This window comes from Mobula hypostoma, chromosome 20, assembly GCF_963921235.1.
Source record: "Mobula hypostoma chromosome 20, sMobHyp1.1, whole genome shotgun sequence".
Classification (NCBI taxonomy): domain Eukaryota; kingdom Metazoa; phylum Chordata; class Chondrichthyes; order Myliobatiformes; family Myliobatidae; genus Mobula; species Mobula hypostoma.
In genome coordinates this window covers 167,046-192,345 of record NC_086116.1, presented here as the reverse complement: position 1 = coordinate 192,345, position 25,300 = coordinate 167,046, and the positions used below count along the sequence as shown (strand labels likewise).

At 52.3% G+C, this 25,300-nt stretch overlaps 1 protein-coding gene across 3 annotated transcripts in view; it reads left to right on the top strand.

Moving 5' to 3' along the window:
- LOC134359263 (chloride anion exchanger-like) overlaps positions 1–25,300 on the top strand; it is a 145,124-nt gene that overhangs the window by 106,091 nt on the left and 13,733 nt on the right. For 2 of the 3 annotated variants that reach the window (XM_063072223.1, XM_063072224.1), the window contains exons 17-20: positions 20,757–20,990; positions 21,518–21,572; positions 22,025–22,170; positions 25,206–25,262. In XM_063072223.1, the coding sequence (XP_062928293.1) occupies positions 20,757–20,990; positions 21,518–21,572; positions 22,025–22,170; positions 25,206–25,262 (492 nt within the window). The remainder of the gene's footprint in view (positions 1–20,756; positions 20,991–21,517; positions 21,573–22,024; positions 22,171–25,205; positions 25,263–25,300) is intronic. The other variant, XM_063072225.1, reaches the window with a different exon arrangement.

Here is a 25,300-nt window from a genome sequence, read left to right as displayed (position 1 = left end):
TAAACACCTTAGTCCTCATCTGGGTGTGTGGAATGGGCTGCCAGCAACGGTGGTAGAGAGGGATACAATAGAGACTCTTAGATAGGTACATGCTGCTTAGGAAAATAGAGAGCTATGCAGTAGGGAAATTCCAGGCAGTTTCTAGAGTAGGTTACATGGTTGGCACAACATTGTGGGCCGAAGGGCCTGTAATGTGCTGTAGATTTTCGATGTTCTGAGACATCATGTTAAACAACTCTGCAATGTTGAAAATATTCTCACTCTTAACCTGTCAAATTCCCTCTTAATTTTGTGCACTTCTACCAGGTCCCTGCCCTTAGCCTCTGCTCCAGGGAAAACAAACTAGCCTATCCAGTCTCTTCCCATAACTGAGATGCTCCATTGCACACAACATCCCTCTGAATCTCCACTGCTGCCTCTCTAGAGCGATCACATCTTTCCTGTAGTGTGGCGTGTATAATACTCTAGCTGTGGCCTGAGGAGAGGTTTTGTAAAGTTCTTGTGTTCGTCTTCCTGGCCAGTAATCCACATGCTTTCCTCACCCAATCTAACAGCCTCATCCTATCTACCTGTGTGCCTCCTTACAGGGATTGGGGACTGGAGACAGGGATTGGGGACTGGAGACTGGAGGCTGGAGACGGGGTCTGGAGACTCGAGACGCGGATTGGGGACTGGAGACGGGAGACTGGAGACACAGATTGTGGATTGGAGACTGTAGACTGGAGGTGGGGATTGGTGACTAGAGTTCAGGATTGGGGATTGGAGACTGAAGACTGGGATTCGGGATTGGAGACTGGAGACAGTGATTGGGGACTGGAGACAGGAGTCTGGGATTGGGGACTGGAGATGGCGATTGGGTTCTGAAGACTGGAGACAGGAGATGAGGATTGGGGACCGGGGACAGGGATAGGGGCCTGGGTGCTGGAGACAGGGATTGGAGACTGGAGACAGGAGACAGGATTCTGGGATTGGGGACTGGGACCTGGAGACTGGTATTGGGGATTGGGGACTGGAGACTGGGATTGGGGATTGGGGACTGGAGAATGGAGACAGGGATTGTGGATTGGAGACTGGAGCAGCGGATTGGGGACTGGAGACTGGAAACGGATATTGGAGACTGGAGACTGGAGATGGGGATTGGGGACTGGAGACTGGAGACGGGGATTTGGAACTGGAGACTGGAGACGGGGATTGGAGATTGGAGTTGGGGATTGGGGACTGGAGACTGGAGATGGGGATTTGGAACTAGAGACTGGAGACAGGGATTGAGGACTGTAAACAGGAATCTGGGATTGGGGACTGGAGATTGGAGACTGTGATTGGAGACTGGAGACTGAGATTGGTGTTTGGGGACTTGAGACTGCAAACTGGAATTGGGGATTGGAGATTAGAGATGGGTTTGGGGACTGGAGATGGGGATTCTGGATTGGAGACTGGAGACAGGGTTTGGGGTCTGGAGTCTGGAGTCTGGGATTGCGGACTGTAGTCTGGAGTCTGGGATTGGGGACTGGAGACTGGAGTCTGGGATTGGGGCTAGAGACAGGGATTGGGCACTGGAGACTGGAGACAGGGTTTGGGGACTGGAGTCTGGAGTCTGGGATTGGGGACTGGAGTCTGGAGTCTGGGAATGGAGACTGGAGATGGGTTATTGGGGACTGGAGACTGGAGACAGGGACTGGGGACTGGAGACCAGAGATGGGGATTGGGAACTGGAGACCGGAATCTGGGATTGGGGATTGGAGACTGGATACGGGGATTGGAGATTGGAGATGGGGATTGGGGACTGGAGACTGGAGATGGGGATTCTGGTTTGGGGACTGGAGTCTGGGATTGCGGACTGGAGTCTGGAGTCTGGGATTGGAGACTGGAGATGGGTTATTGGGGACTGGAGACTGGAGACAGGGATTGGGGACTGGAGACCAGAGATGGGGATTGGGAACTGGAGACCGGAATCTGGGATTGGGAATTGGGGGACTGGAGACGGGGATTCGAGACCGGAGATGGGGACTAGAGATCAGAGATGGGGATTAGGGACTGGAGACTGGAAATGGGGTTTGGAGACTGGAGATGGGGATTGGGGACTGGAGACTGGAGATGGGGATTTGGAACTAGAGACTGGAGACAGGGATTGAGGACTGTAAACAGGAATCTGGGATTGGGGACTGGAGATTGGAGACTGTGATTGGGGACTGGAGAATGGAGACTGAGATTGGTGTTTGGAGACTTGACACTGCAAACTGGGATTGGGGATTGGAGATTGGAGATGGGGTTTGGGGACTGGAGACTGGAGATGGAGATTCTGGATTGGAGACTGGAGACAGGGTTTGGGGACTGGAGTCTGGAGTCTGGGATTGCGGACTGGAGTCTGGAGTCTGGGATTGCGGACTGGAGTCTGGAGTCTGGGATTGGGGCGAGAGACAGGGATTGGGGACTGGAGACGGGGATTTGGAGCTGGAGACTGGAGACGGGGATTGGAGATTGGAGTTGGGGATTGGGGACTGGAGACTGGAGATGGGGATTTTGAACTAGAGACTGGAGACAGGGATTGAGGACTGTAAACAGGAATCTGGGATTGGGGACTGGAGATTGGAGACTGTGATTGGGGACTGGAGACTGAGATTGGTGTTTGGGGACTTGAGACTGCAAACTGGAATTGGGGATTGGAGATTAGAGATGGGTTTGGGGACTGGAGAGTGGAAATGGGGATTCTGGACTGGAGACTGGAGATGGGGATTCTGGATTGGAGACTGGAGACAGGGTTTGGGGACTGGAGTCTGGAGTCTGGGATTGCGGACTGTACTCTGGAGTCTGGGATTGGGGACTGGAAACTGGAGTCTGGGATTGGGGCTAGAGACAGGGATTGGGCACTGGAGACTGGAGACAGGGTTTGGGGACTGGAGTCTGGAGTTTGGAGACTGGAGATGGGTTATTGGGGACTGGAGACTGGAGACAGGGATTGGGGACTGGAGACCAGAGATGGGGATTGGGAACTGGAGACCGGAATCTGGGATTGGGGATTGGAGACTGGATACGGGGATTGGAGATGGGGATTGGGGACTGGAGACTGGAGATGGGGATTTGGAACTAGAGACTGGAGACAGGGTTTGGGGACTGGAGTCTGGAGTCTGGGATTGCGGACTGGAGTCTGGAGTCTGGGATTTGGGCTAGAGACAGGGATTGGGCACTGGAGACAGGGTTTGGGGATTGGAGTCTGGAGTCTGGGATTGGGGACTGGAGTCTGGAGTCTGGGATTGGAGACTGGAGATGGGTTATTCGGGACTGGAGACTGGAGACAGGGATTGGGGACTGGAGACCAGAGATGGGGATTGGGAACTGGAGACCGGAATCTGGGATTGGGGATTGGGGGACTGGAGACGGGGATTCGAGACCGGAGATGGGGATTAGAGATCGGAGATGGGGATTAGGGACTGGAGACTGGAAACGGGGATTGGAGACTGGAGATGGGGATTGGGAACTGGAGACTGGAGATTGGGATCGGAGACTGGAGATTGGAGATGAGGATTGTGTTTGGAGACTGGAGACGGGGATTGGGGACTGGAGACTGGAGACTGGAGATGGGGATTGGGTATTGGAGACTGGAGACGGGGATTGGGGACTGGAGACTGGAGATGGGGATTGGGTATTGGAGACTGGAGACTGGAGACAGCGATTGGGGATTGGAGACTGGAGATGCGGATTGGGGACTGGAGACCGGAGATGGAGATTTGGAACTGGAGACTGGAGACTGGGATTGGGGACTGGAGACTGGAGACTGAGATTGGTGTTTGGGGACTTGAGATTGGAGACAGGGATTGGGGATTGGAAATGGGGATTGGGGACTGGAGACTGGAAACAGGGTTTGGGGAATGGAGACTGGAGACAGGGTTTGGGGACTGGAGACTGGAGTCTACGATTGGGGACTGGAGTCTAGGATTGGAGCTGGTGACAGGGATTGGGGACTGTAGATGGGGTTGGGGAATGAAGACAGGGATATGGGATTGGAGACTAGATATGGGGACTGGAGACTAGAGAATGGGATTAGAGAATAGAGACTGGAGATGGGGATTGGGGACTGGATACTGGATACTGGAGTCTGGGATTGGGGACTGGAGACAGGGATTGGGGACTGGAGACAGGGATTGGGGACTGGAGACCGGAAACAGGGATTGGGGACTGGAGACCGGAAACAGGGATTGGGGACTGGAGACCGGAGACAGGGATTGGGAACTGGTAACTGGAGACTGGAGACAGGGATTGGAGACTTGAGACTGGAGACAGGAATTGGGGACTGGAGACTGGAGTCTTGAATTAGTGATTGGGTACTGGAGGCGGCAATTGGGGACAGGAGACAGGAATAGGGGCTTGGAGACTGCAGATGGGGACTGGGGACGGGAGACTGGAGGCTGGAGATGGGGTCTGGAGACTCGAGACACGGATTGGGGATTGTGGACAGGAGACGGCGATTGGGGACTGGAGACAGGGATAGGGGCTTGGAGACTGGAGACAGGGACTGGAGTCTGGAATTGGAGACTGGAGACGGGGTCTGGAGACTCGAGACGCGGATTGGGGACTGGAGACTGGAGACGCGGATTGGGGACTGGAGACTGGAGACGGATTGGGGATTGGAGACTGGAGACTGAGAGTGGTGTTTGGGGACTTGAGACTGCAAACAGGGATTGGGGACTGGAGATGGGGATTGGGGACTGGAGATGGGGATTGTGGATTGGAGACTGGAGGCAGGGTTTGGGAACTGGAGTCTGGAGTCTGGGATTGGGGTCTGGAGTCTGGGATTGGGGACTGGAGACTGGAGTCTGGGATTGGGGCTGGAGACGGATTGGGGACTGGAGACTGGAGATGGGGATTGGGGTTTGGGGACTGGGGACTGGAGACTGGACACAGGGATTGGGGGCTGGAGACTGGAGACCGGGATTGCAGACTTGGGACTGGAGTCTGGGTTTGGGGACTAGAGACGGGGGGCTGGAGATGGGGATTTGGAACTGGAGAATGGAGACAGGAGTCTAGGATTAGGGATTGTAGACTGGAGATTGGGGACTGGAGACTGGGATTGAGGTTTGTGGACTGAGACTGGAGACTGGGATTGGAGACTGGAGTTGGGGATTGGAGTCTGGAGACTGGAGTCTGGGATAGGGGACTGTAGACTGGAGATGGGTATTGGGAACGTAACTTCAGACTGGAGACAGGGATTGGGGACTGGAGACTGGAGTCTGGGATTGGCAACGGGGGTCTGGAGATGGGTACTGGGGACTAGAGACAGGGATAGAGGCTTGGAGACTGGAGACTGGGATTGGGGACAGGAGACTGGAGGCTGGAGATGGGGTCTGGAGACTCGAGATGCGGATTGGAGACTGGAGATTGGAGATGATGATTGGGGACTCAAAACTTGAGACTGGAGACGGGGATTGGAGATTGGAGATGGGGATTGGGGACTGGAGACTGGAAATGGGGATTTGGAACTAGAGACTGGAGACAGGGATTGAGGACTAAACAGGAATCTGGGATTGGGGACTGGAGATTGGAGACTGTGATTGGGGATTGGAGAATGGAGACTGAGATTGGTGTTTGGGGACTTGACACTGCAAACTGGGATTGGGGATTGGAGATTGGAGATGGGTTTGGGGACTGGAGAGTGGAGATGGGGATTCTGGACTGGAGACTGGAGATGGGGATTCTGGGTTGGAGACTGGAGACAGGGTTTGGGGACTGGAGTCTGGAGTCTCGGATTGCGGACTGGAGTCTGGAGTCTGGGATTGGGGACTGGAGATGGGGTTTTGAGACCAGTGATGTGGATTAGAGATCGGAGATGGGGATTAGGGACTGGAGACTGGAGACGTGAATTGGGGACTGGAGATTGGAGTCTGGAATTGGGGACTGGAGACTGGAGAGGGGATTGGGAACTGGAGACTGGAGACAGGGATTGGGGAATGGAGACTGAAGTCTGGGATTGGAGACTGGGGACTGGAGACAGCAATTGAAGATGGGGATTGGAAACTGGAGACTGGAGCCTGGGATTGGGGACTGGAGACAGCAATTGAAGATGGGGATTGGAAACTGGAGACTGGAGCCTGGGATTGGGGACTGGAGACAGGGATTCGGGATTGGATACTGGAGATGGGGATTTTGGACTGGACACTGGAGGCTGGCATTGGAAACGGTGATTGGGGACTGGAGACTGGAGACAGCAGTTGGGAACTGGAGACTGGAGACTTGAGCTGGGGATTGGGGACTGGAGACAGGTATTGGGGACTGGAGACTGGAGTCTGGGATAGGGGACTGGAGACTGGAGATGGGTATTGGGAACATAACTTCAGACTGGAGACAGGGCTTGGGGTCTGGAGACTGGAGTCTGGGATTAGCAACGGGGGTCTGGAGACTAGAGACAGGGATAGAGGCTTGGAGACTGGGGACTGGAGACAGATATTGGGGACTGGAGACTGGGGTCTGGTATAGGGGACTGGAGACTGGAGATAGGGATTGGGAACTGGTAACTGGAGACTGGAGACAGCGATTGGGATCTGAAGACAGGAGATCAGAATTGGAGACTGGAGACTGGACACAGCAGTTGGGAACTGGAGACTGGAGACTTGAGCTGGGGATTGGGGACTGGAGACAGGTATTGGGGACTGGAGACTGGAGTCTGGGATGGGGGACTGGAGACTGGAGACAGGGATTGAGGACTGGAGACTGGAGATGGGGATTGGGGGCTGGGGACTGGAGACTGGACGCAGCAGTTGGGAACTGGAGACTGGAGACTTGAACTGGGGATTGGGGACTGGAGACAGGTATTGGGGGCTGGAGACTGGAGACCGGGATTGCGGACTGGAGACTGGAGTCTGGGTTTGGGGACTAGAGACTGGAGGCTGGAGATGGGGATTTGGAACTGGAGAATAGAGATAGGAGTCTAGGATTGGGGACTGTAGACTGGAGATTGGGGACTGGAGACTGGGATTGGGGTTTGTGGACTGAGACTGGAGACTGGGATTGGAGACTGGAGATGGGGATTGGGGATTGGAGTCTGGAGACTGGAGTCTGGGATAGGGGACTGGAGACTGGAGATAGGGATTGGCAACTGGTAACTGGAGACTGGAGATAGGGATTGGGGACTGGAGACTGGAGTCTTGAGCTGGGGATTGGGGACTGGAGACTGGAGTCTGGGATTGGGGATTGGAGATTGGAGATGGGGATTCTGGATTGGAGACTGGAGGCAGGGTTTGGGGACTGGAGTTGGAGTCTGGGATTGGGGTCTGGAGTCTGGGATTGGAGACTAGAGTCTGGGATTGGGACTGGAGACAGGGATTGGGGACTGGAGACTGGAGATGGGGATAGGGGGCTGGGGACTGGAGACTGGACACAGGGTTTGGGGACTAGAGACTGGAGGCTGGAGATGGGGATTTGGAACTGGAGAATGGAGACAGGAGTCTAGGATTGGGGACTGTAGACTGGAGATTGGGGACTGGAGACTGGAGACTGGGATTGGGGTTTGTGGACAGACTGGAGACTGGGATTGGAGACTGGAGATGGGGATTGGGGATTGGAGTCTGGAGACTGGAGTCTGGGATAGGGGACAGGAGACTGGAGGCTGGAGACGGGGTCTGGAGACTCGAGATGCGGATTGGGGACTGGAGACTGGAGACTGGGGATTGGAGATGATGACTGGGGACTCAAAACTGCAGACCGGAGACGGGGATTGGAGATTGGAGATGGGGATTGGGGACTGGAGATGGGGATTTGGAACTAGAGACTGGAGACAGGGATTGAGGACTGTAAACAGGAATCTGGGATTGGGGACTGGAGATTGGAGACTGTGATTGGGGACTGGAGACTGGAGACTGAGATTGGTGTTTGGGGACTTGACACTGCAAACTGGGATTGGGGATTGGAGATTAGAGTTGGGTTTGGGGACTGGAGAGTGGAGATGGGGATTCTGGACTGGAGAATGGAGATGGGGATTCTGGATTGGCGACTGGAGACAGGGTTTGGGGACTGGAGTCTGGAGTCTGGGATTGCGGACTAGAGTCTGGTGTCTGGGATTGGAGACTGGAGACTGGAGTCTGGGATTGGGGACTGGAGTCTGGAGTCTGGGATTGGAGACTGGAGATGGGTTATTGGGGACTGGAGACCAGAGATGGGGATTGGGAACTGGAGACCGGAATCAGCGATTGGGGATTGGGGACCGGAGACGGGGATTTGAGACCGGAGATGGGGATTAGAGATCGGAGATGGTGATTAGGGACTGGAGACTGGACACGTGAATTGGGGACTGGAGACTGGTGTCTGGGATTGGAGACTGGAGAGGGGATTGGGAACTGGAGACTGGAGGCGGGGATTGGGGACTGGAGACTGGAGCCTGGGATTGGAGACTGGGGACTGGAGACAGCGATTGAAGATGGGGATTGGAAACTGGAGACTGGAGCCTGGAATTGGGGACTGGAGACAGGGATTGGGGATTGGATACTGGAGATGGGGATGTTGGACTGGACACTGGAGGCTGGCATTGGAGACGGTGATTGGGGACTGAAGACTGGAATCTGGATTGGGGACTGGAGACTGGAAACAGCAGTTGGGAACTGGAGACTGGAGACTTGAGCTGGGGATTGGGGATTGGGGACTGGAGACAGGTATTGGGGACTGGAGACTGGAGATAGGGATTGGGAACTGGTAACTGGAGGCTGGAGACAGGGATTGGGGACTGGAGACTGGAGTCTTGAGCTGGGGATTGGGGACTGGAGACAGGTATTGGGGACTGTAGACTGGAGTCTGGGATAGGGGACTGGAGACTGGAGATGGCGATTGGGATCTGAAGACAGGAGATCAAAATTGGGGACGGAAGACTGGGATTGAAGACTGGAGATGGGGATTGGGGACTGGAGACAGGGATAGGGGACTGGAGGCAGGGATAGAGGACTGGGTGCTGGAGACAGGGATTGGAGACTGGAGACAGGATTCTGGGATTTGGGACTGGGAACTGGAGACTGGTGAGAAGGATTGGGGACTGGAGACTGGAGTCTGGGATCGGGGATTGGGGACTGGAGATGGAAATTGGAGACTGGAGATGTGTATTGGCGACTGAAGACAAGGATTGGGGACTGGAGACTGGAATCTTGAATTAGCAATTGGGGACTGGAAACAGCGATTGAAGATGGGGACTGGGGATTGGAAACTGGAGACTGGAGCCTGGGATTGGGGATTGGAGACAGGGATTGGGAATTGGATACTGGAGATGGGGATTGAGGACTGGACACTGGAGACTGGAACTGGAGACTAGAGACTTGAGCTTGGGATTGGGGACTGGAGACTGGAGTCTGGGATAGGGGACTGGAGACTGCAGATTGCGATCGGGATCTGAAGACTGGAGACCGGAATTGGGGAGTGGAGACTGGGAATGGAGACTGGAGATGGGGATTGGGGACTGGAGACTGGGATTGGAGACTGGAGACCGGAATTGGGGACTGGACTCTGGAGACTGGAACTGGAGACGGGGATTGGGGACTGAAGACTGGAATCTGGATTGGGAACTGGAGACTGGGGACAGCACTTGGGACCTGGAGACTGGAGACTTGAGCTGGGGATTGGGGACTAGAGACGGGAATTGGGGTCTGGAGGCAGGTATTGGGGACTGGAGACTGGAGTCTGGGATTGAGGACTGGGAACTGGAGACTGGTGACAGGGATTGGGGACTGGAGACTGGAGTCTGGGATTGGGGATTGGGGACTGGAGACGGGATTTGGAGACTGGAGATGTGCACTGGCGACTGGAGATTGGAATTGGGGATTGGAGCCTGGAGTCTTGAATTAGTGATTGGGCACTGGAGACAGTGATTGAAGATGGGGATTGGGGATTGGAAACTGAAGACTGGAGCCTGGGATTGGGGATTGGGGACAGGGATTGGGGATTGGATACTGGAGATGTGGATTGAGGACTGGACCCTGGAGACTGGAACTGGAGATGGGGATTGGGGACTGAAGACTGGAATCTGGATTGGGAACTGGAGACTGGAGACAGCACTTGGGACCTGGAGACTGGAGACTTGAGCTCGGGATTGGGGACTGGAGCGGGGATTGGGGACTGGAGACTGGAGTCTGGGATAGGGGACTGGAGACTGGAGACGGAGATTGGGATCTGAAGACTGGAGACCGGAATTGGGAACTGGACACTGGGATTGGAGACTGAAGATGGGGATTGGGGATTGGAGACAGGGATTGGGGTCTGGAGACAGGATTCTGGGATTGGGGACTGGGAACTGGAGACTGGTGACAAGGATTGGGGACTGGAGACTGGAATCTGGGATTGGGGATTGGAGTCTGGAGTCTTGAATTAGTGATTGGGGACTGGAGACAGCAATTGAAGATGGGGATTGGAAACTGGAGACTGGAGACTGGAGCCTGGGATTGGGGATTGGATACTGGAGATGTGGATTGAAGACTGGACACTGGAGACGAGGATTGGGGACTGAAGACTGGAATCTGGATTGGGGACTGGAGACAGCACTTGGGATCTGGAGACTGGAGACTTGAGCTGGGGATTGGGGATTGCGGACTGGAGTCTGGGATTGGGGATTGGGAACTGGAGACTGGAGACAGGGATTGGGGACTGGAGACCAGAGATGGGGATTGGGAACTGGAGACCGGAATCTGGGATTGGGGATTGGGGACTGGAGACAGGGATTCGAGACCGGAGATGGGGATTAGGGACTGGAGACTGGAGATGGGGATTGGGGACCAGAGGCTGGAGATGGGGATTGCGGACAGGAGACTGGAGTCTGAGATTGGGAACTGGAGACTGGAGACTGGGATCGGAGACTGGAGATTGGAGACGAGGATTGTGTTTGGAGACTGGAGATGGGGATTGGGGACTGGAGATGGGGATTGGGTATTGGAGACTGGAGACAGCGATTGGGGATTGGAGACTGGTGATGCGGATTGGGGACTGGAGACCGGAGATGGAGATTTGGAACTGGAGACTGGAGACTGGGATTGGGGACTGGAGACTGAGATTGGTGTTTGGGGACTTGAGATTGGAGACAGGGATTGGGGATTGGGGACTGGAGACAGGGTTTGGGGAATGGAGAGTGGAGACAGGGTTTGGGGACTGGAGACTGGAGTGTGGGATTGGAGACTGGAGTCTGGAATTGGGGACTGGAGACTGGAGTCTAAGATCGGGGCTGGTGACGGGGATTGGGGACTGTAGATGGGGTTGGGGAATGAAGACAGGGATATGGGATAGGAGACTAGATATGGGGACTGGAGACTGGAGTATGGGATTAGAGAATAGAGACTGGAGATGGGGATTGGGGACTGGAGACTGGATACTGGATACTGGAGTCTGTGATTGGGGACTGGAGACAAGGATTGGGGACTGGAGACTGGAGACAGGATTGGGAACTGGAGACGAGCTGGGGATTGGGGACTAGAGACGGGAATTGGGGTCTGGAGACACGTATTGGGGACTGGAGACTGGAGACTGGGATAGGGGACTGGAGACTGGAGACGGAGATTGGGGACTGGAGACAGGATTCTGGGATTGGGGACTGGGAACTGGAGTCTGGGATTGGGGATTGGGGAATTGACACTGCAAACTGGGATTGGGGATTGGAGGTTGGAGATTGGAGATGGGTTTGGGGACTGCAGAGTGGAGATGGGGATTCTGGACTGGAGACTGGAGATGGGGATTCTGGATTGGAGACTGGAGACAGGGTTTGGGGACTGGAGTCTGGAGTCTGGGATTGCGGACTGGAGTCTGGGATTGGAGACTGGAGTCTGGGATTGGGGCTAGAGACAGGGATTGGGGACTGGAGACTGGAGACAGGGTTTGGGGACAGGAGTCTGGAGTCTGGGATTGGGGACTGGAGTCAGGAGTCTGGGATTGGAGACTGGAGATGGGTTATTGGGGATTGGGGACTGGAGACCAGAGATGGGGATTGGGAACTGGAGACCGGAATCTGGGATTGGGGATTGGGGACTGGAGACTGGAGATGGGGATTGCGGACAGGAGACTGGAGTCTGGGATTGGGAACTGGAGACTGGAGACTGGGATCGGAGACTGGAGATTGGAGACGAGGATTGTCTTTGGAGACTGGAGACTGGAGACGGGGATTGGGGACTGGAGACTGGAGATGGGGATTGTGTATTGGAGAACTGGAGACTGGAGACAGCACTTGGGACCTGGAGACTAGAGACTTGAGCTGGGGATTGGGGACTGGAGACAGGTATTGGGGACTGGAGACTGGAATCTGGGATAGGGGACTGGAGACGGAGATTGGGATCTGAAGACTGGAGACCAGAATTGGGAACTGGACACTGGGATTGGAGACTGAAGATGGGGATTGGGGATTGGAGACAGGGATTGGGGTCTGGAGACAGGATTCTGGGATTGGGGACTGGGAACTGGAGACTGGTGACAAGGATTGGGGACTGGAGATTGGAATTGGGGATTGGAGTCTGGAGTCTTGAATTAGTGATTGGGGACTGGAGAAAGCGATTGAAGATGGGGATTGGGGATTGGAAACTGGAGACTGGAGCCTGAGATTGGGGATTGGATACTGGAGATGTGGATTGAAGACTGGACACTGGAGACGAGGATTGGGGACTGAAGACTGGAATCTGGATTAGAGACTGGAGACTTGAGCTGGGGATTCTGGATTGGGGACTGGGGTCTGGGATTGGGGGCTGAAGACAGGGATTGGGAACTGGAGACTGGAGATTGGGATTGGAGACTGGAGACGGGGTCTGGAGATTCGTGACGCCGTTTGGGGACTGGAGACGGGAGACTGGAGACACAGATTGTGAATTGGAGACTGGAGACTGGAGATGGGGATTGGGGACTGGAGACTGGAGATGGGAGTCTGGGATTGGGGACTGGAGACGGGAGGTGGGGATTGGGGACCGGGGACAGGGATAGGGGACCGGAGACAGGGATAGGGGACTGGGTGCTGGAGACAGGGACTGGGGACTGGAGACAGGAGACAGGATTCTGGGATTGGAGACTGGGACCTGGAGACTGGTATTGGGGATTGGGGACTGGAGAATGGAGACAGGGATTGTGGATTGGAGACTGGAGACAGGATTCTGGGATTGGGGACTGGGAACTGGAGTCTGGGATTGGGGATTGGGGAATTGACACTGCAAACTGGGATTGGGGATTGGAGATTGGATATGGGTTTGGGGACTGCAGAGTGGAGATGGGGATTCTGGATTGGAGACTGGAGACAGGGGTTGGAGACTGGAGTCTGGAGTCTGGGATTGCGGACTGGAGTCTGGAGTCTGGGATTGGAGACTGGAGATGGGTTATTGGGGACTGGAGACAGGGATTGGGGACTGGAGACCAGAGATGGGGATTGGGAACTGGAGACCGGAATCTGGGATTGAGGACTGGAGACTGGAGATGGGGATTGCGGACAGGAGACTGGAGTCTGGGATTGGGAACTGGAGACTGGAGACTGGGATCGGAGACTGGAGATTGGAGACGAGGATTGTCTTTGGAGACTGGAGACTGGAGACGGGGATTGGGGACTGGAGACTGGAGATGGGGATTGTGTATTGGAGAACTGGAGACTGGAGACAGCACTTGGGACCTGGAGACTAGAGACTTGAGCTGGGGATTGGGAACTGGAGACAGGTATTGGGGACTGGAGACTGGAATCTGGGATAGGGGACTGGAGACTGGAGATTGGGATCTGAAGACTGGAGACCGGAATTGGGAACTGGACACTGGGATTGGAGACTGAAGATGGAGATTGGGGATTGGAGACAGGGATTGGGGTCTGGAGACAGGATTCTGGGATTGGGGACTGGGAACTGGAGACTGGTGACAAGGATTGGGGACTGGAGATTGGAATTGGGGATTGGAGTCTGGAGTCTTGAATTAGTGATTGGGGACTGGAGAAAGCGATTGAAGATGGGGATTGGGGATTGGAAACGGGAGACTGGAGCCTGGGATTGGGGATTGGATACTGGAGATGTGGATTGAAGACTGGACACTGGAGACGAGGATTGGGGACTGAAGACTGGAATCTGGATTGGGGACTGGAGACTGGAGACAGCACTTGGGATCTGGAGACTTGAGCTGGGGATTCTGGATTGGGGACTGGGGTCTGGGATTGGGAGCTGGAGACAGGGATTGGGAACTGGAGACTGGAGATTGGGATTGGAGACTGGAGACGGGGTCTGGAGATTCGTGACGCCGATTGGGGACTGGAGACGGGAGACTGGAGACACAGATTGTGAATTGGAGACTGGAGACTGGAGATGGGGATTGGGGACTGGAGACGGGAGATGGGGACTGGAGACGGGAGATGGGGATTGGGGACTGGGGACAGGGATAGGGGACCGGAGACAGGGATAGGGGACTGGGTGCTGGAGACAGGGATTGGGGACTGGAGACAGGAGACAGGATTCTGGGATTGGGGACTGGGACCTGGAGACTGGTATTGGGGATTGGGGACTGGAGAATGGAGACAGGGATTGTGGATTGGAGACTGGAGACCGGAATTGGGAACTGGACACTGGGATTGGAGACTGAAGATGGGGATTGGGGATTGGAAACAGGGATTGGGGTCTGGAGACAGGATTCTGGGATTGGGGACTGGGAACTGGAGACTGGTGACAAGGATTGAGGACTGGAGATTAGAATTGGGGATTGGAGTCTGGAGTCTTGAATTAGTGATTGGGGACTGGAGAAAGCGATTGAAGATGGGGATTGGGGATTGGAAACTGGAGACTGGAGCCTGGGATTGGGGATTGGATACTGGAGATGTGGATTGAAGACTGGACACTGGAGACGAGGATTGGGGACTGAAGACTGGAATCTGGATTGGGGACTGGAGACTGGGATTGGGGACTGGAGAATGGAGACAGGGATTGTGGATTGGAGACTGGAGCTGCGGATTGGGGACTGGAGACTGGAAACGGGTATTGGAGACTGGAGATGGGGATTGGGGACTGGAGACTGGGGATGTGGATTTGGAACTGGAGACTGGAGACGGAGATTGGAGATTGGAGAAGGGGATTGGGGACTGGAGATTGGAGATGGGGATTTGGAACTAGAGACTGGAGATAGGGATTGAGGACTGTAAACAGGAGTCTTGGATTGGGGACTGGAGACTGGAGATTGGGATTGGTGACTGGAGACTGGAGATGGGTTATTGGGGATTGCAGACTGGAGACGTGGATTGGGCATTGGGGACTGGAGGCTGGAGACAGGATTTGGGGACTGGAGACCGGGGATGAGTATTGGGAACTGAAGAGTGGAATCTGGAGACCGGAGACCGGTATTGGGGACTGGAGATTGGAAATGGGGATTGGGAACTGGAGACAGGGATTGGGGACTGGAGACTGGAGTCTGGGATTGGAGACTGGAGACTGGAGTCTGGGATTGGAGACTGGAGACTGGAGCCTGAGATTGAGGACTGGAGACTGGAGCCTGAGTTTGAGGACTGGAGACTGGGATTAGGGATTGGATACTGGAGACAGGGATTGAGGACTGGACACTGGAGACTGGAGACGGGGATTGGGTACTGGACATTGGGGACTGGAGATGCGGGTTGGGGACTGGAGACTGGAGATGGTATTGGGGACTGGAGTCTGGGATTGCCGATTGGAGACTGGAGACAGGGATTGGGGATTTCATACGTGGATTGGGGACTGGAGACATGGATTGGGTACTGGAGACTGGAGATGGGGATTGCGGACTGAAGACAGGGATTGGAAACTGGAGAGTGGAGATGGGGATTGGGGACTGGAGACTGCAGACTGGATACTGGATACTGCAGACTGGAGTCTCGGATTGGGGACTGGAGACTGGGATTGGTGACTGGAGATGGGAGATGGGGTTTGGGAACTGAAGAGTGGAATCTGGGACTGGGGATTGGGGACTGGAGACCGGAGACAGGGATTGGAGATTGGACATGTAGATTAGGGACTGCAGACTGGAGACTGGAGACCGGTATTGGGGACTGGAGAGTGGAGATGGGGATTGGGGACTGGAAACTGCAGACTGGGATTGTGGACTGAAGACTGGAGACTGGAGATGGGGATTGGGAACTGGACATTGGAGACTGGAGATGCGGGTTGGGGACTGGAGACTGGAGATGGTATTGGGGACTGGAGACTGGGATTGGTGACTGGAGATGGGAGATGGGGATTGGGAACTGAAGAGTGGAATCTGGGACTGGGGATTGGGGACTGGAGACCGGAGACAGGGATTGGAGATTGGACATGTAGATTAGGGACTGCAGACTGGAGACTGGAGACCGGTATTGGGGACTGGAGAGTGGAGATGGGGATTGGGGACTGGAGACTGCAGACTGGGATTGTGGACTGAAGACTGGAGACTGGAGATGGGGATTGGGAACTGGAGACTGGAGACTGGAGACAGGGATTGGGGACTGGAGACTGGAGACAGCGATTGAAGATCGGGATTGGGGATTGGAAACTGGAGACTGGAGCCTGAGATTGAGGACTGGAGACAGGGATTGGGGATTGGATACTGGAGACAGGGATTGAGGACTGGACATTGGAGACAGGGATTGAGGACTGGACATTGGAGACTGGAGACAGCACATGGGAATTGGAGACTGGAGACTTGAGCTGGGGATTGGGGACTGGAGACTGGAGAAAGGTATTGCGGACTAGCGACTGGAGTCTCGGATCGCGGACTGGAGACTGGAGACAGCACTTGGGAACTGGAGACTGGAGCCTTGAGCTGGGGATTGGGGACTGGAGACTGGAGACAGGTATTGGAGACTGGAGTCTGGGATAGGGTAATGGAGACTGGAGATGGGGATTGCAAACTGGTAACTGGAGACTGGAGACAGGGATTGGGGACTGGGGACTTGATACAGGGATTGGGGACTGGAGACAGGGATGGGGATTGGAGACTGGAGACGGGGATTGGAGGCTGGAGAATGGAGGCTGGATGCGGGGTCTGGAGACTGACCGGAGACACAGATTGGGGATTGGAGACTGGAGATGGGGATTGGGGACTGGAGACTGGAGACTGAAGATGGCGAATGGGGTCTGAAGACTGGAGACGGGGATTGGGGACTGGAGACTGAAGATGGCCAATGGGGTCTGAAGACTGGAGACGGGGATTGGGGACTGGAGAGGTGGTAAATTGGATTAGACATTGGCTCAATGGAAGAAGCCAGAGAGTGGTGGTAGAGAATTGCTTCTCTGAGTGGAGGCCTGTGACTAGTGGTGTGCCACAGGGATCAGTGCTGGGTCCATTGTTATTTGTCATCTATATCAATCATCTGGATGATAATGTGGTAAATTGGATCAGCAAGTTTGCTGATGATACAAAGATTGGAGGTGTAGTAGACAGTGAGGAAGGTTTTCAGAGCCTGCAGAGGGACTTGGACCAGCTGGAAAAATGGGCTAAAAAATGGCAGATGGAGTTTAATACTGACAAGTGTGAGGTATTGCACGTTGGAAGGACAAACCAACATAGAACATACAGGGTTAATGGTAAGGCACTGAGGAGTGCAGTGGAACAGAGGGATCTGGGAATACAGATACAAAATTCCCTAAAAGTGGCGTCACAGGTAGATAGGGTCGTAAAGAGAGCTTTTGGTACATTGGCCTTTATTAATCAAAGTATTGATTAATTAAGCTGGAATGTTATGATGAGGTTGTATAAGGCATTGGTGAGGCCGAATCTGGAGTATTGTGTTCAGTTTTGGTCACCAAATTACAGGAAGGATATAAATAAGGTTGAAAGAGTGCAGAGAAGGTTTACAAGGATGTTGCTGGGACTTGAGAAACTCAGTTACAGAGAAAGGTTGAATAGGTTGGGACTTTATTCCCTGGATCGTTGAAGAATGAGGGGAGATTTGATAGAGGTATATAAAATTATGATGGGTATAGATAGAGTGAATGCAAGCAGGCTTTTTCCACTGAGGCAAGGGGAGAAAAAAACCAGAGGACGTGGGTTTAGGGTGAGGGGGGGGAAGTTTAAAAGGAACATTAGGGGGGGCTTCTTCACACAAAGAGTGGTGGGAGTATGGAATGAGCTGCCAGACGAGGTGGTAAATGCAGGTTCTTTTTTAACATTTAAGAATAAATTGGACAGATACATGGATGGGAGGTGTATGGAGGGATATGGTCCATGTGCAGGTCAGTGGGACTAGGCAGAAAATGGTTCGGCACAGCCAAGAAGGGCGAAAAGGCCTGTTTCTGTGCTGTAGTTTCTATGGTTTCTACGGGATATGGGATTGGAGACTGGAGATGGAGATTGGGGATTGGAGTTAGAAAACTGGAGATGGGCATTTGGAACTGGAGGCTGGGATTGGGGACTGGAGATTGGAGACTGAAGATAGCGATTGGGGACTGGAAACTGGAGACCGGAGATGGGGATTGGAGATTGGAGATGGGCATTGGGGACTGGAGACTGGAGACTGGAGTCTGAGATTGGGATTTGGAACTGGAGAAAGGAGACTGGGATTGAGGTTTGTGGAGTGAGACTGGAGACAGGGATTGGGGGTTGGAGACTGGAGATGGGGATTGGGGACTGGAGACAGGGTTTGGGGTCTGGAGACTGGAGTCTGGGATTGGGGATTGGGGACTGGAGACTGCAGACTGGGATTCGGGACTGGAGACTGGATACAGGGATTGGGGACTGGAAACCATAGATGGGGACTGGGAATTGGAGACTGGAGTCTGGGATGGGGGAGTGGAGACCGGAGATGGGGATTGGAGATTGGAGATGGGGATTAGGGAGTGAAGACTGGAGACTGGAGACCGGTATTGGGGACTGGAGACTGGAGTCTGGGATTGGGGCTGGAGATGGGAATTGGGGACTGGAGACTAGTGTTGGGAACTGGAGACTGGAGTATGGGATTGGAGAATGGAGACTGGAGACGGAGATTTGGGACTGGAGTCTTGGATTGGGGAATGGAGACTGGAGATGGGGATTGGGGATTGGGGACTGGAAACTAGAGATGGGGATTGGGAATTGGAGACTGGAGTCTGGGATGGGGGAGTGGAGACCGGAGATGGGGATTGGAGATTGGGGATGGGGATTGGGGAGTGCAGACTGGAGACTAGAGACCGGTATTGGGGACTGGAGACGGGGATTGGGGACTGGAGACTGGAGTCTGGGATTGGGGATTGGGGTCTGGAGACTGGAGACTTGGATTGGGGATTGGGGACTGGAGACTGTAGACAGGGATTGGGGACTGGAGACTGGAGATATGGATTGGGAACTGGAGACTGGAGACTTGAGATGGGGATAGGGGACTGGAGAGTAGAGATGGGGATTGGGGACTGGAGACTGGAGACGGGGATTTGGGACTGGAGACGAGGTCTAGAGACTTGAGACGCGGATTGGGGAATGGAGGCTGGAGACGCAATTGGGGTCTGGGAACTGGAGACTGGAGATGGGGATTGGGGACTGGGGACTGGAGACTGGATCCTGGAGACTGGCATTGCAGACTGGATACTGGAGACAGGGATTAGGGACTGGAGCCAGGGATTAGGGATTGGAAACTGGAGATGGGGATTGGGAACTGGAGACTGGAGTCAGGGATTGGGACTGGAGACTGGAGACTGGATCCTGGAGACTGGCATTGCAGACTGGATACTGGCATTGCAGACTGGATACTGGAGACAGGGATTGGGGACTGGAGCCAGGGATTGGGGATTGGAGACTGGGATTGGGAATTGGGACTGGAGACTGGGATTTGTGGCTGGAGACTGGGGACACGGAATGGAGACTGGAGACGTGGACTAGAAATGGAGATTGGGGACTGGAGACGGTGTTTGGGGATTGGACACCGGAGACATAGATTCGGTTCTGGAGACTGGAGACAGTGATTGGGGACTGGAGATAGGGATTGGGGACTGGAGACTGGAGGCCTTTCCTGGAGTTGAGGGCTGTCTGTGTTTTGGAGGGTGGGAGGGAGGAAAGGAATTTGTTTTGATTTTGTTGTTTGTGGCCTTGTGTGTTGTTGTAAGGGTCAGTAGTACACTCAAGTGCAGGAATCATAGAGGCTTTGGCAATCAAACAAAACTATGTATTTATTATAAAAATCCAGGAGCAAATCTAACCAGGCAAATTATACAGAATCCTAACGAACCAAAGTCATTCACCATACACAAAAGAACAGTCTGAGTTTCACCAGACCATTAATCACATATTAACTGAAAAAAAACCCTTCTTTTTCTTTAAAAATGACTCTGGTTGTTCTGCTGAGCATTGTGGAAATACTGTTTGCGAGGAATATGCAGTGACACATTGTGGTTCACTGCGTGTTTTGATGTCCATGTGGTCATAAATCGGCATCAGAATCTGGACGGGGTCTTTAATAATCCAATTTCAATTTAAAACTTATTTACAGCAGCATCACCTTGGATCACATAAGCAACATTCACAAGAAAAAATATCCAGAATTTTCCATTCATCATCTGGATTTTAATCATAATAACCTGCATGGCCTGTTCTGTCGTGGGTTGGGTCAGAATTTTTCCCTGAAACCCTAACCCCACCCCCTTCCCTTCTTCCCATCCAGCCTCTCCATCCCGTGGTTCTCCACCGCAGCACGTCATGTGCAGCCCCCACCTCCCATCAGACAGACTCCAGACCACCCACAACACCTCATGTGCAGCCCCGCACCCCTGTCAGATGGACTCCAGACCACCCATTTCCTTTCTCAGCACGGCAGCTGCGACATAGCCCCACAACGTCTCATCCTCGAAGCAGCCAACCTGCCCCAGCCCTAACCCCGTTTTCCTCTCTCTCTGCAGAGAGGGTATGTGGAGACCACTGACGTAAGTTACCCGAAGGACTCGGACAACGAGGAGGACAAGAGTGAGGAGGACCCAGGCACAGCAGCAGACATGCAGGAGTTGCCACTGCGGGTTGACTGGAGATCTCCACCTGCTGGGATTCATGTTCCCAGGCTGGAAGTACACAGCATCATCTTTGACTTTGCCGCTGTCTCTTTCCTTGACATGTCCGCCATGAAAGGCTTGCAGTCGGTAAGCACTAATGGGTCAGGCAGTTAATGGGGTGACTGACCTGGGAACAGTACTGTGTGTTCACACTTTCATTTCCAGTGGTCCCAGTGCATGTTTACACTTCTGGCGGGCCCAGTGATCAATACTATGTGCTTACACCTCCAGTGGAATGATGGATCACATTGTGAGTTCCACTTCCAGTGGCCACGCAGTGTTCACACCTCCAGTGGTCCCAGCGATCACACATTGTTCACACTTCCAGTGGTCCCAGTAACCACGAATGTGCACACTTCCAGTGGCCCCAGTGATCACACTGCATTTACACTTCCAGCGGTCCCAGTGACCACAGTGTGTGTGTTTACAATTCTAGTGGTCCTGTGTGTTTGCCAAGAATGTGGACTTTGTGCCAAAGTCCACATTCTGAGACAGAGAGCTGAGTGTCCTCTCTTCACTAATAGCTGAAGCAGCTTTGTCAGGACTAGAATAACAAGAATCTGCTTCCATTTTGTACCTCAAATGCAAACGTTTTTCACCTTCTGTCCCAACAGATCTTGAAAGAATTTGTCAGGCTTGAAATTGATGTTTACATTGCTGCTTGTGATGGTGAGTGTTAGCTTCCACTAACTATCTGACAGAATTTGGAGCAGCCGAGGATACTGAGGGTGGGACTTCACTACAGCTCACAATGATTAGCACTAGAGGGAGAAAAGCCAGAACACTGGATGTTGGAATGTGCTCTGTTCACTTTCAATTCTGCTGAGGCACCCCAGCTGTAAGATGTAACCTTCCAAGGCATCTCCAGCACCTTCAGCCTCCACCATCTACAGACAGGTGGTGGGTGGGTGTGAGTTGAGTGGGGACCTATCTCCTCAGGTTAGTACTTGCAAGCGAGATACGTAGGTCAATAGTTTCATTATGCTCTGACCCTTGCAGCCCCAAGACCAGGAGGCAAGGGAGCAGCTTCTCATCATGTGTTAGTCCTTCATATGAAATTAGAGGCAAAAGATCTTAAATGTAGGTACTTTAATGTAATTACTTTGATTAATTATTTTCAGGTCTTCTCTTGGAAAAACTAGAAAGATGTGGATTTTTTGATGATGAAATCACTCCAGAAATATTCTTCCTTACAATCCACGATGCAATGCTCCATATTCTGGATAGACACGACCCCATCCATTCTTTGAACCTGAGCAACGGAAAGGTGTGTTCGTCCTGCCGCGTTTCCTCTACATTCTGTGTGTGTTGTTCAAGATTTCTTATGCCCCAGCAGTTGCAGTGTGGACTTCCTTCCGTGTTGGCCGAGGCAGTGTTTGCGGAGACAGTGCCAGGTTTTCAGAAAGTGCAGTAGTGAGGAAGCAACGTCTCCACGGCTGATGGGTTTCATCTCTGTTGAACTCCTTTCTGCCCTTGGCAAGCTGTACCACAGCTGACTGGCCGACTGGCAACGATGACCTCTGAGGAAATGAGGGATGCTCGGGTGACCCCGGGATCAGACCACAGGAAAGAATGGTGCAACACCTGGCAGGGACGGACAGCTCCATATTTCAGTCTGTTCTGGGACGCTCACAGTCACCACTAGCATAATGCTTCACAAGAGGACGGAGGCCACTGTCAGTATGAGGGTGGAAAGCTGCCTCTACAGAGACCCACCACAGGTTACACCCGGACTTGAAGGGGACTAATAATCTCATGGGCAGGTTTGCTGGAGCTGTTGGGGATGGTTTAATCTAGTTTGGAAGGGAGATGGAAACCACGGTGATAGCTTCATAGGATGGCGCAGTTGATGTACAAGAGATTCTGATACAGAGTATCTGAGGAGGGATAGGCAAGCAGATCGAGTATAATTGCTGTCAGTTGGACAGAATGATTTGTGTTCAGGACGTATCAGGAACAGGGTGATGAACGTTGTGCATGTGTCAGTACATGGACTTACTTCGTTGCAGCTATCACAAGGGCAGGGATGGCCGTCGGATATTCTGGGGTTTAGACGTTTGCAAAGGGACAGGAAGGGAGGTAAAAGTGGGACAGTATTGCTTTTGGGGATTGCTAATTGTGAATAGTATCACAGCTGCTGAAAGGGAGGACATCGTTGAGGGATTGTCTACAGAGTAGGTGGAAGTCAGAATCAGGAAGAGAGCAATCACTTGTTTGGGAACATGCTATAGATTGCCCATTAGCTACTGAGAAAGACTGAGAGGTAGATTTTGGAAAAATGTAAACATAACAGATGTTGTGATGGGTGACTTAACTTCCCTAATACTGTATTGATTAGCACCTCCGCAGAGTAAAAGGTTTAGACTAGGGGAGAGGCCATACTGGATCTGGTACTAAATAATGAACCTGGCCAGGATCCAGATGTCCTGGTGGGTGAGCATTTCAGAGACAGTGACTACAACACCCTAACCTTTACCATAGCCTTGGAGATGAATAGGAACAGACAGTATAGGAGAGTATTTAACCGGAGGAGAGCAAATTATGATTGTATTAGGCAGGAACTTGGGAGTGTAAATTGGGAACAGATGTACTCAGGGAAATGCAAATTAGAAACATGGAGTTTGTATAGGGAGCAATTTGCATGGGCTTCTGGATGGGTTTGTCCCATTGAGACAGGGAAAGGATGGTAGGGCGGAGCAACCATGGTTGAAGAGATGTGAAACATCTTGTCAAGAGGGGGCAGAAGCTTACTTTAGATTTAAGAAGCAAGGATCAGACAGGGTTCTAGAGACTTACAAGATAGCCTAGAAGGAGCTGGAAGGACTTAGCAGAGCTAGAAGGGGCCAAAAAAAGTCTTGGTGGGTAGGATTAAGGAAAACCCGAAAGTATTCTACATATATGTTAAGAAGAAGAAGATGACTAGAATGACAGTAGACTTGATCAGTGATGAACATGAAACATATGCATGTGTCAGACAATCCAGGGGAGACCCTTAGTGAATACTTTAGTTCACTATTCACCAGTGAGGACCTTGACAATTGTGAGGACAACATAGATCAGACTGATATGCTTTGACATATTGATGTTAAAAGGCTGTACTGGAACTTTTGACAGTGGAATAGATAAGTCCCTGGGGCTGGACGGAATATACCCCAGGTTACCATGGGAAGAGAGAAGAGACTTTTTGGTGATGATCATTACATCCTCACTGGTCACAGGACTTGTACCAAGGATTTGAAGAGTGGTGAATATAATTCCTTTGCTCAAGAAAGAAGGGAAAACCCTGGGAATTATGGACCAGTGAGTCTTACTTCAGTGATGAAAAATGACTGGAGAATTTTTTAGAGACAGTTATTTATGAATGTTTGGAGAAGCATATTCTAATCAGGGATAATCAGCATGGCTCTTGAGTTGATTAAATTCTTTGTGGTGTATATGGATTTCAGTAATGCATTTGATAAGGTTTGCCATAGGATGCTCATTCAGAAAATCAGGTGACATGGGATTCAGTGAAACTTGGCTGTGTGGATACAGAATTGGCTTGCTCATGGAAAAGAAGAGGGTGGTAGTAGATAAAGAATATTTGGCAGGTGACCAGCAGTGATGGGCAGGGATCTGGTATGGAACACCTGCTTGTTGTGATTTTTATTATTTTTATACTTCGATGAGAAAGCGGAAGTGGGGGGGGAGGGGGAAGGAGGCGGTTGTCACAAGTTTGTAGATGATGAGAAGGTTGGTGTGAAATGGTGAATAATGAAGGTTGTCATAGGTTGCAACAGAACATTGACAGAATATAGAGCTGGACTAGAAAGTGTGAAGTGATTCAATTCACTTTGGAAGGATTAATTTAAAGGCAGAATATAGGCTTAATGGTAGGATTCTTCGCAGTGTGGAGGAAGAGAGTGATATTGCAGTCCATGTCCGTATATTCCTCACTCACTGACCTAGGACAGTCCCAGTGTGGTGAATGTTCACTCACTGACAGACTGGACATGATGGGCTGTATATTGCATCAGCTGGCAAGAACTGAATACGTATTTGCACCAGGCTTTAATTCCAGACTATTAGCCACGCAAAAATGCCAAATGAAAATATTGATGGCACATGAAACCAAAAATGCAAATATTGGAAATACTCATCATTCCAGGAACCTCTCCAGAGAAAATTAATATTTCAATAAATGACCATCATTTGTCCAATAAACTCTTTCCAGGCTTCCAGTTGTCATTTTAATCAACGTTAACAAAGTGTTACAAAAGATGAGAATGGGAAGCTGACAGTTCTTTCAAATATTGTCTGCAGGTTATTGAGACCAGTGAAAAATTATGTGCTGAGGAATTGAGAAAGAGAGACTGCTCAGTAAGTCAGAAACATCACTTTTGTGAGAGGAAGCTTTC